At 43.8% G+C, this 11,112-nt stretch overlaps 1 protein-coding gene and 1 pseudogene across 1 annotated transcript; both read right to left on the bottom strand.

Annotated features, from left to right (window-relative positions):
* Positions 1-3,117: 3,117 nt before the first annotated feature.
* LOC143218257 (neurogenic locus Notch protein-like) lies at positions 3,118-10,628 on the bottom strand. The gene is given in 6 exon segments (XM_076443345.1): positions 3,118-3,879; positions 3,961-4,754; positions 4,756-5,724; positions 6,721-8,566; positions 9,854-10,086; positions 10,439-10,628. Coding segments are annotated over 6 exon segments (4,257 nt in total). The 5' UTR covers positions 10,486-10,628; the 3' UTR covers positions 3,118-3,511.
* LOC143218369 (protein mothers against dpp pseudogene) lies at positions 10,485-11,020 on the bottom strand (annotated as a pseudogene).
* Positions 11,021-11,112: the final 92 nt, after the last annotated feature.

Here is an 11,112-nt window from a genome sequence, read left to right as displayed (position 1 = left end):
TGAATCGCTAGGTGGTAAACTCGTATCATTTAATTTATCATATGTTGATACATAATCATATGGGAAAACACCTTTCCTAGTTAAAAGATTGAAATCACTATTGGATAGCTGTGTAAATTGGCTTCGCAAGACATTTAATTTATTTTTATCCAAGTATGATACCAGCTTCTCAAGACTGGAATTCAAAAATTTTAGCGAATCGATAAACCGGAATTTTAATGATTTCACACGAATTGCCGTACCATCAATCATGTCTTTCGTTGTTTCAAATCGTTTTGTAAATGAGATGTACTTCTCTTTTGTTAACGGTAGAACATCAATCTTCCCCGGAAAAGCGTTTGCCAATTCTTTAATTATAAAATGTGCATCATAGCCCGACAAATTATGAAAAACCACTGGTATAGTGAATGATGATTTATAATTCAAATTACACAATGTGTGTGCCGGACCACGATACACACCGGTAAAATGGCAATGATCATGTACTTTATAATTGGATGTAGTGAATTCCCGCTCACATATATAACAATGTGTGGCTGTTATAAACTCCAACCTTTGCAATTTTGATAAGTTTTCCATCGGTACTACATAATTAAATATTGGAAATAATTCATTACTTAATTTATATAACTCTGATGCAAACCATGCTGAACAACCCTCTTTATCACGATACGCTTTATATTTGGACAAAGACGCATCATAGAAACAATGTAAGCAATAACCTATACTAAATGCGCGATGATGCTGATACTGTTGACGTGATCTAGTACATTGTCTATTCTGATTATCCAACAAACATTCCAAATCGGCATAGATTATAAATGGTGTCGGTTGTTTATTAGAATAATTCTTAAAATGCCTTAAAATTCATCATCATGCCCTGCGCTTGCCGTTGGTGCGGCGCTAGGAGCTGGTCGTGAAAGTTAGGCAGCCCGTAGTTGGTCGTGAATTTTTTTTTTTCAGCATTATATTTACTTCGTCTAACAATACAACTTTTGTTTGACACATTTTTATATATATTCATTAATAACAAAAATATTGAAATAACGCAGTCACTACACGCAGTTAGGGTTGCCCTAATCTACATATAATACCTTTTATTTACAATTATATACATTTATATTGTGACGCTCGAAATATTATTAAAACTTAACCTATACACGATATACCAAATTATTCGAAAAAACACTTAATGTAAATTAAAATAATATATAAAATTTGTTAATATACGTCGTCTGAAAAGCTGGATTTATTTATATCCGGATACCCCGTTGTCGGTACTCTTCTAAAATCTGTAAAATATTTTGTTTATTTTCTTCGTCTCTTGTTAATAAGGCATTATATGCCGATATTAACTTTACACCCCGCTCTGCAGTATCGTTACCGCTTTTCAAATTTTTAACTATTTTTAGACCTGTTTTATACGTTTCCTCGTTTTCCCAGACTGACGGGTCTTTCTGCAAAAAATCTGTAGATATATTGAATCTATTAAAAAATTTTCGGCTTTCTGCACAAATGAAACTTTCTATGCCGATATTGGCAAGATTATGTATATTTTTTAGAGAAACTTTTTTCGAAGAAAATGTTACTTCATCGTTCTCCAAACTTTTTACCATAAGCTTCCTTTTGTCACATGACACACCAGCGTCAAAAAAACATAATGCTGCACATTCTGGTGTTAAGTACCACAAATGCCCCCCAAATTTATGTAATCCTATTCGGCTTACGTTTACATCAATTTTTTTGTAGTCGTCAAGCTGTTTTAAAAATTCTAAATCTTGACGTGGTGCTATAGCTGGAATCGGAGTATTAAACCATGCTTCTATGTATAAATTCGCCAAAAATATACATATGTCTCTAATTCTTACAATATTTTCGCTGCTTATTGATACTTCGTCGCGGAATAAATATATTTTTAGTATATATATGGCTTTAGCCATCCATCTAGCATGGTGTACAGCTCCAGGAATATGGAAACGGTTTCCTTTTGGACAAGTTCCACCAAGGAAAATAATCATCAATTCAAGGAATTCTACATAATCACCTCTTGGATGCTTCTGTTTTATGGTATTTAAGCAGAAGTCCAATTTTGATTCTATCTCCTGGAGCTTTCCACGAACATAATTGTCTTCTAAACTTGACCGAAAATTTTGGTGATTAATTCCATATTCCTGGAGCTGTCCACCATGCTAGATGGATAGCTAAAGCCATATATATACTAAAAATATATTTATTCCGCGACGAAGTATCAATAAGCAGCGAAAATATTGTAGGAATTAGAGACATATGTATATTTTTGGCGAATTTGTGCATAGAAGCATGGTTTAATGCTCCGATTCCAGCTATAGCACCACGTCAAGATTTAGAATTTTTAAAACAGCTTGACGACTACAAAAAAATTGATGTAAACGTAAGCCGAATAGGATTACATAAATTTGGGGGGCATTTGTGGTACTTAACACCAGAATGTGCAGCATTATGTTTTTTTGACGCTGGTGTGTCATGTGACAAAAGGAAGCTTATGGTAAAAAGTTTGGAGAACGATGAAGTAACATTTTCTTCGAAAAAAGTTTCTCTAAAAAATATACATAATCTTGCCAATATCGGCATAGAAAGTTTCATTTGTGCAGAAAGCCGAAAATTTTTTAATAGATTCAATATATCTACAGATTTTTTGCAGAAAGACCCGTCAGTCTGGGAAAACGAGGAAACGTATAAAACAGGTCTAAAAATAGTTAAAAATTTGAAAAGCGGTAACGATACTGCAGAGCGGGGTGTAAAGTTAATATCGGCATATAATGCCTTATTAACAAGAGACGAAGAAAATAAACAAAATATTTTACAGATTTTAGAAGAGTACCGACAACGGTATCCGGATATAAATAAATCCAGTTTTTCAGACGACGTATATTAACAAATTTTATATATTACTTTAATTTACATTAAGTGTTTTTTCGAATGATTTGGTATATCGTGTATAGGTTAAGTTTTAATAATATTTCGAGCGTCACAATATAAATGTATATAATTGTAAATAAAAGGTATTATAGATTATGGCAACCCTAACTGCGTGTAGTGATTTCAATCAAACGTTATTTCAATATTTTTGTTATTAATAAATATATGAAAAAATGTGTGAAACAAAAGTTGTATTGTTAGACGAAGTAAATATAATGCTGAAAAAAAAAATTTTTTTTGAAATCCAATTTTCGAAATTTCAATGTTGCGGAACTTTTTTCTACGATCACCTTGTACGTTATTTGCACATGGTTATAGAGCATGGAAAGACAAATTCAACGATATATAGAAATGTATATTTACGATGTACTATAATGGAGAAAATCAAGTTTCAAAAATAAACAATTTTCAAGCGCGCTGCGGCATGGGTTCCCATTGTCCGATCGAGTTGAAATTTTGCACATATCATTTTTTCACCAAGTGTCATATTTTAGGGAAGTAAGGCCAATAAAATCTTTAAAAAAATTTTTGGCTCCTATAGCTAAGGACCACCCTACTGCAGACCCTGCATGAACTGGCCTTTTATGCAGTCTTCGTACGGAGACGGCTGTTTCGCTGTAGCCGTGTGACCCACCAGCTGCGTGTTGCTGTACAAACTCGCGCTGTCATAGGGACTTGGCAGATTTCCTTCTGCACCCTCCGCTCCCTGAGGAATCTCCTGGTTTGGGGGCTGCGCGCCGCGTTTCGCCGGCGGCTTCTTCACCGACGGCTTTCGCCTCGCCACTACCACTCCGCCTTCCGATTCGGGACTGTTTGGGTTCCCGGTGGTGCCTGTCTTCGGTCGCTTCTTCGACTTGGTTTGCTTCGGCGAGGAACCGATCACCGTCAGGTGTGTGATTAGTTGAGGATGGTTTGGAGATCCTGCAACGGAGAACGTAAGAACATTAATATTACCGAACAAGGTAGAATTTTTGAAAGGGGAACATGAAAAGGAATACTTACCCATAAGAAGACCGTTCGGTATGACGGTCACCATCTGCGGGGATCTAGGCACGTGTTCGTCAAGCAATCTCACGATGTCATGATGCAGTCTCTCGCTAGCTACGTCTCTAGGTAACCGATCCATGTGATCAGTGATCTCTCTGTTAGCGAAGGTGTCCAGTAACGCTTTGCACGCCTCGAAGCTGCCTTCTCTAGCAGCGAGGAACAGCGGTGTCCCGTCCTTGTCGTCTTGGGCGTCTCTATTCGCTCCGTGAACGAGGAGTATGTTGACAGCGTCGACATTGTTCACCGCTGCGGCCCAATGAAGCGCGGTCTTGCCGCTGTTGTCGGCAGCGTTGATATCGGCGTCGGCGTTGATGAGATCCTCGACCTTTCCTTCGGTGGCCAAGCGTGCTGCCAGGATCAGAGGTGTGGTACCATCGTGCATACGAGCGTTCAGGTTTGTCGCTCTGTTTCGCAGAAGTATTTGGGAGACTCCCATAGCGTCGGCAGCAACGGCGGAGTGAAGAGGCGTTCTGCCAGTGTTGTCTTGAGAGTTTGCATCCGCTCCAGCGTCGAGGAGTCTCGTGGCTGCGTCGGCTCTAGCGTAACGAGCTGCCAGGTGAAGAGATGTCTCTCCGCTCTTGTCGGTCGTGGCATTCAAGTCCGCGCCCTGGGCCACCAAGTCGGCTATCACAGCTGCTGTGCCGTCGCTCTCATCTTCTTCTTCGCCAGTGTCCAATCCTCCACCGCGCACCGCGGCCACCATCAACGGTGTCATTCCACAAGGTCCTCTGGCGTCGACGTCCATGTTCCAAGCTCGGTGGTGTTGGCACACCGGCGTCCGGTCTGCGTATCTCGGCGGCATCCAAGTGCTGTTGCGTCCACATTCGAGGTTCCGTTTCTTCGTAGTCTGTAATGGCAGTATGATCGCTGGCATATCCAGGTTCTATGGCTCTCATCCTCTTCGAAGGCGGTAGATCCGATTCGTCGTCCGACCATTGTTGAGCTCGACCATTCCCAACGTCCAGGTTCATGCAGTTCACCGATGGTTGCTTGTTCAAGTTTCTCATTTCTTGACCGTCCGGACCTCTTCTGCGAGATCTTCGCCGCTGTCCGCTTCCGCTGCTGGTTCGCAGAAATTCTTCCGGGAACCATGTAACGCCCACTGCACGTTTCCTTTGCGCAGTGACCAGAACACCGACCAACATTCCACCGAGCACCACGATAACAACGCCGATGAACACATACTTGTAATTAGTTGACGTGTCAGGGTACTCTTGCGGCCCCACGACACCGCGGACTTGTTCGATAGGGAAACCTCCGGATAGAGAATGTTTGGACGCCGTGGCTGCCAAGTATTCCGCAGCCTCGTTTGCTGAAGGGAAGCACACCGCTCCTTGAGTACCGGTGCATTTTCTGTTGTCAATTTCCAGATAGGCGATCACTCCATTCTGGGTGTTCGTGTACATGGTTGTTGGCCGACCGAAGATGCTTGTTTGCACGCCGGGCTCTCTCCAAGGGTAGATCATTTCGTTGCCGAGTTCATCTTGCTTCACTCTCAAGGTTGTTCGAAGTTCGTGGCCGATGTCTCTCAAGAAGGTTACCACGCGGGATCTGAAGCTCTGCATGTCCATCCTGACTACCACCGAGATCGCACCTTCTGCCAGCGATGGAGGTTCTCCGTCACAGTCCAAACCATCCCAGTTACACTCTTCGTTGTTGCAGCCGTAATCGCAGTGTCCGTTGGCGTAGTGTTTGCGGCAGTAGGCGTCGTAAATTGGACTATAACAATAGAGTAGATCAAGTTAGTTTATCTGTGTTATAAGTCAAATGAGGAAGTAATTTTCAACTTCGGTATTTAAGATTGTGTCCAAAAAGAAATAAATATTAAGAGGTGTCCAAAGAAAATTCAGAGCAGTTTTAAGATATGTTGTTCGGGATTCAAACCGAGGAGTTTACCGGTCGATTGAGAGACCCACTGACAAACGTTGCTCCTTATGGGTTTTTCCTACATGTTTCAATTTCAAGACGCGTGAAGAACACACGCTGTGTATTATTATTTTCGACGCCGCGTTCGCAACGGCTCGCTGTCGTGACCCGAAAGGGTGAACGCATACTAGAGGGTCTCGAGAAGGCCGCGGAGCCTTGCTCCCCGTCTACCTGCTAGAGATTTGTTGCCGCATGGACTCCTTGCTCCCTTCCTCCAAGGCCCCTGCCTTCTCGAAACGATCCGCGGCCTTCTCGAGACCCTCTAGTATGCGCTCATCCTAAACCACCTCCATTTGAATCCCGAAACAATCGACTCTGCGACCATCTGGGCCAATCGCGTAACACCGCGTTCACCGAATCGGCGTCCATTTGCGAAACCCCTCGACGAATCGGATTCTTATTCTATCATCATTCTGATTCTTACACTCGCGCTCATCACTATTCGATCACCACTGTATCTTCTACGCCCACTCAGTCCATTGTAATCTCACATTCCAAACATCTTAATAAAGTGACGCGCGAAATCAAGCAGTTCTCCGCGAGTTTCATTTACTCTCCGTTCTGCGTGAACTTCACATTTCCTCGCGCGTCCAAATTTGGGCGATCCCGGCATTCAGGCAATCCGACCGTCGCGTCCATCGAAGCCGAAACATATGTGTTTAGAAGAACGCAGAAAATTGTTAAAGTAATTATAGCGAATGGCCACCCGGTTGCTAGCGCAAGAATTAAATTACAATTTCACTTCGACATCCATTACGATTAATGATTAAAAACTGTGCGACTACTTACTTGCACGGAGCGAGTTTCTTCTCGCAATCCCTTCCATCGAAAAGGCATTGAGCATTGTTGCATTCGTCGTCGCAAACGTCGTTCATGAACACGTCCCAGCAGTTGATAAGAGCCGTGCAATTCCTCCATGGTTTGATACCCAAGGAACAATCGTTTCCGTCGAACTTGCAAGCGTGCGTGTTGCACTCTTCGTCGCAATGACGATTACCGGACTTCTCTTCGCACCTGTTTTCAACGCACTTCTTCCTCTCCATTTCCAGATCCTGCTCATAAGCGTTCAAGATCTTCGGTATGTTCGCGCTGGTCCTTCCGAAGATGCCTCCTCCATAGTTGGGATCGTAAATCTCGCAGTTCTTCCCGGTCCATTTGGCAGGACAATCGCAAGCGTAGTCGCCGAGGAGATTTTTGCAGACAGCGTTCGACTGTTGGCAAGGATTGCTGGCGCATTCGTCTCTGGCGTCATTTTCGCAGTGTGTGCCGCTGGTTCCAGGAGGGCAGTAGCATCTGTAGCCAACGTCTGTCTCAGCTACCCTACAGGTGCCGCCATTTAGACAGGGCTGTCTGTCGCAGTAAGAGCCAGCGAATTCGCAGTTGTTTCCGTAATAGTCGTTGGGACAGACACATTTATGGCCAGCCTGTTTCGCCGTGCAAACTCCACCGTTTTGGCAGGGTGAGCTATCGCAGAAGTAGACCTTGACCTCGCAGTGGCGTCCCATGTATTCGGGCTTGCAGTTGCAGTGGTATTTGTTGATCAGCTGCACGCAATCCTGAGTTCCCGGCGAGGCACACGGATTGGACAGGCACTCGTTGATGTCTCCCTCGCATCTGGGTCCCACGAAACCTGGCGGACACTTGCATTCGAATCCTCCGACCTTGTCCGTGCAGGTTCCATTGTTGTGGCAAGTGTCGACGGCGCAGTCGTCAACGTTCAGTTCGCAGATGAAGCCGAGAGTGCCGGGAGGACAGGAGCAGCTGAAGTTGCTGATCAGATCGTGGCAAATGCCGCCGTTCTGACAAGGATTCGGCCTACAGTCGTCCACGTTGAGCTCGCAGTTCTGACCTTGGAAACCTTTGGTGCATTGACACTGGTAGGAGCCGACCAAGTCTTTGCAAGTGGCGCCGTTCTGGCAGGGGGCAGAGTCGCATTCGTTGACTTCTTCTTGGCAGTAGGATCCCGTGTAGCCCTCGAGACAATGGCAACGATGACTGTTGCCGATATCCTCGCAAATACCATTGTTGCAGAGGTTCTTCTCGGGAACAGACTTTCTGATGGCAGCATCCTAACAGGACACCATTTCGACGTCGCAAACTGTTCCCGTCCATCCCGGAGAACAGTTGCAATGATACTTGTTCTTGTGCTGGACGCAGGTCGCCTGGTTCTCGCAGGGATTGTCCGCGCACCAATCAACGAACTGATCGCATCTGGTCCCAGTGTAACCGTAAGGGCAGTGACAAGTGTAATATTGAACATGGTCGTGACACGTAGCACCATTTAGGCAAGGGGAACTGTCACATTCGTTGATCCGGTATTGGCACTTCGAACCAGTGTAACCTGGCTCGCACACGCAAGTGTAATTGTTGATCCCGTCTATGCACTTGCCGCCGTTCATGCAACTGCTGTCTGTGCAGTCCTCGTCGTTCGTTTGGCAGTTGATACCCGAGAAACCGAGTTGACACTGGCAGGTGTACGAGTTGACGTACTCCTTGCAAATCGCCCCGTTCTGGCAGGGTTGGGACTGACACTCGTCCACGTCGATTTCGCAGTGTTTGCTTCTGAAACCGTCCACGCAGAGGCAAGTGTAATCGCCGATGCAGTCCAAACAGGTGCCGCCATTTTGACAGGGGACTGAAATAAATAAGATCAGTTAATTGTCTTGTAAATAGGACTGTACAGAGGGTGGAGAATATTTGACCAAACTTTTACTTGGCCGATAACACTGTCCAACAGCCAAAAAGTATTTCGATTCCCACTATGCGATTCTTGTAGAGTTTTCCGCGCTGATTCCGAATCTGGTTTTAATTTTTTCCCTATACGTCCAGTTTTTGAGAAAATGGAGTTTAAAAAAAAGACATATTTTTCAACTTTAAACAAATATTGCGATGTTATTGTAAAAGATATTGAATTGTTCTTTACAGCAAAAGATTCTGTAGACTTTCCCGAATACAGTGATATCCAATATTAATACATTATGATTGTTTAAACATGTTTAAACAATGATTAAAGACGGAGATGCACCACTTTTGCACCCATTTTTGCGGATATTTTCGAATTTATCTCAAAAAATAAGGGTCCAGCGAAAAATTGAACTATACCACGCGAAAGAGCAGACGTTTATCTTGAGAAACCCCCCTGTGAAGTTTGCATGGTCGACGTTTTTTTCGAACCAGAAAGCAAAATATCTTCGCGCGACATGAGTTTCCGCCAGTGGCGCTCGGGACGGGATACGGCGCAGCAACGGGATACGGAGCGGCGAACGACCGTTCTGGTGGTGAGCGTCACTGGTGACAACTCATGTCGGGCGAAGATATTTTGCTTTCTGGTTCGAAGAAAACGTCGACCATGCAAACTTCACAGGGGGGTTTCTCAAGATAAACGTCTGCTCTTTCGCGTGGTATAGTTCAATTTTTCGCTGGACCCTTATTTTTTGAGATAAATTCGAAAATATCCGCAAAAATGGGTGCAAAAGTGGTGCATCTCCGTCTTTAATCATTGTTTAAACATGTTTAAACAATCATAATGTATTAATATTGGATATCACTGTATTCGGGAAAGTCTACAGAATCTTTTGCTGTAAAGAACAATTCAATATCTTTTATAATAACATCGCAATATTTGTTTAAAGTTGAAAAATATGTCTTTTTTTTAAACTCCATTTTCTCAAAAACTGGACGTATAGGGAAAAAATTAAAACCAGATTCGGAATCAGCGCGGAAAACTCTACAAGAATCGCATAGTGGGAATCGAAATACTTTTAAAAAGTTGAAATTTGTTGGACAGTGTAATTTGGAGCGAAACTATGTTGGTCAAATATAGTCAATATATTTCGACAGGTGCCATATTGTGTTTTACAAATATAACAAAAACATGGATTAAACAAGATAGTATTTTCGGGGTTACGGTGTTTATACTTACAGGAAGCGCAGTCGTCGGTGTTGATGACGCAATCCCTACCCTCGTAGCCCTTCGCGCAGAGACATTGATAAGACCCATTAGTGTTCCTGCATGTAGCGCCATTTCTGCACGGAGACGTCATTACACACTCGTCGACGTCCTCGTCGCAGAGTCTACCCGTGTAACCGACCGTGCAGGTGCAAGCAAAGTCGAGGAAATTCAATGACGGTGAACACTTGGCGCCATGGAGACATCTGGAACAAAATTTCACCAATGCATGAACTTCCTGAATTTCCTGTATTCTCGCGAGCATGAACTATCATACGAATGTCGAGGAGTGTTAATTCAGAAAGCTATGATCATCCCTTAAAGTCAAGTATACTCTTGCGACTACATGTTCAATATAATATCGCCGTGAAGAGAAACAGTCCGGCGAAGAACAACCTCTAAGAATCAGCAGAGAAAAGGGGTTGTCAAGTAACAGAACCGAAGACTGAGTCTCGAGTCAGACGCGTAAAGTGTTCTGAATAATGCAATGATCGTACTTGTTAGGCGAGCAAGGAGACATAGAAGGAGACAAGAAGACATAGGCGAAGTTGAATTTACCCCTCCGGTAGATCCAGCATTAGATCCACTCGAAGAATAAGATACATTATGTGGCATCGTCGGTTCCGCTATCTGGTGAAACGGTAGCAAAGAATGTCCAGGGGGATACTCTGAATGTCTAGGGACCAGTACCGGTGGAAGTACCGGACTCTCCACTCTTTTATAATGGTAGGGATTGATGCAAACTTCCTTCTGCTTGGCAGAGAAAGGGTACTGGCACAATTCGAGCGGCTTCAGTTCATGGTGAGACTGCAAATCCGGCCATCTCCATACCCGACAATAAATAACATGTGGCAAACCCTTACGATGCGACACTTGTAGTTGGCCGTCTAAGCTTCTCGGTATTGTGACGCATTTATTCGGCGTACCAGGACAATTCAGAGCCCGTTCCAGCTCCTCGTTCGCGCCCTTTCTTTTCTTTAACTTTTTCACTAGCGCGGACACCGCTTTCTCTGCCCATTTCTCCTCCTCGTCGCCCTGCTTCCAACCGAGCAACTTCTTTACGGCAGGACTAGTGAACGAAAATAAACTATTCAACGAAGACATAGGTCTGGAGCTAGAAGATCCCTTTTCATCGTCCATGTTAAAAATACTGTAGTACTCGTTTTAGTACCAGTTTTCTTGCCGGTGTCTCGTGTAAAGGGTCCGTGTAAATGTGCTTCTGTCCAACACGG

The sequence above is a fragment of the Lasioglossum baleicum genome, chromosome 19 (genome assembly GCF_051020765.1).
Source record: "Lasioglossum baleicum chromosome 19, iyLasBale1, whole genome shotgun sequence".
NCBI classification, from domain to species: domain Eukaryota; kingdom Metazoa; phylum Arthropoda; class Insecta; order Hymenoptera; family Halictidae; genus Lasioglossum; species Lasioglossum baleicum.
The sequence above is the reverse complement of the archived record's forward strand: the minus strand, read 5'-3'. Positions and strand labels throughout refer to the sequence as shown.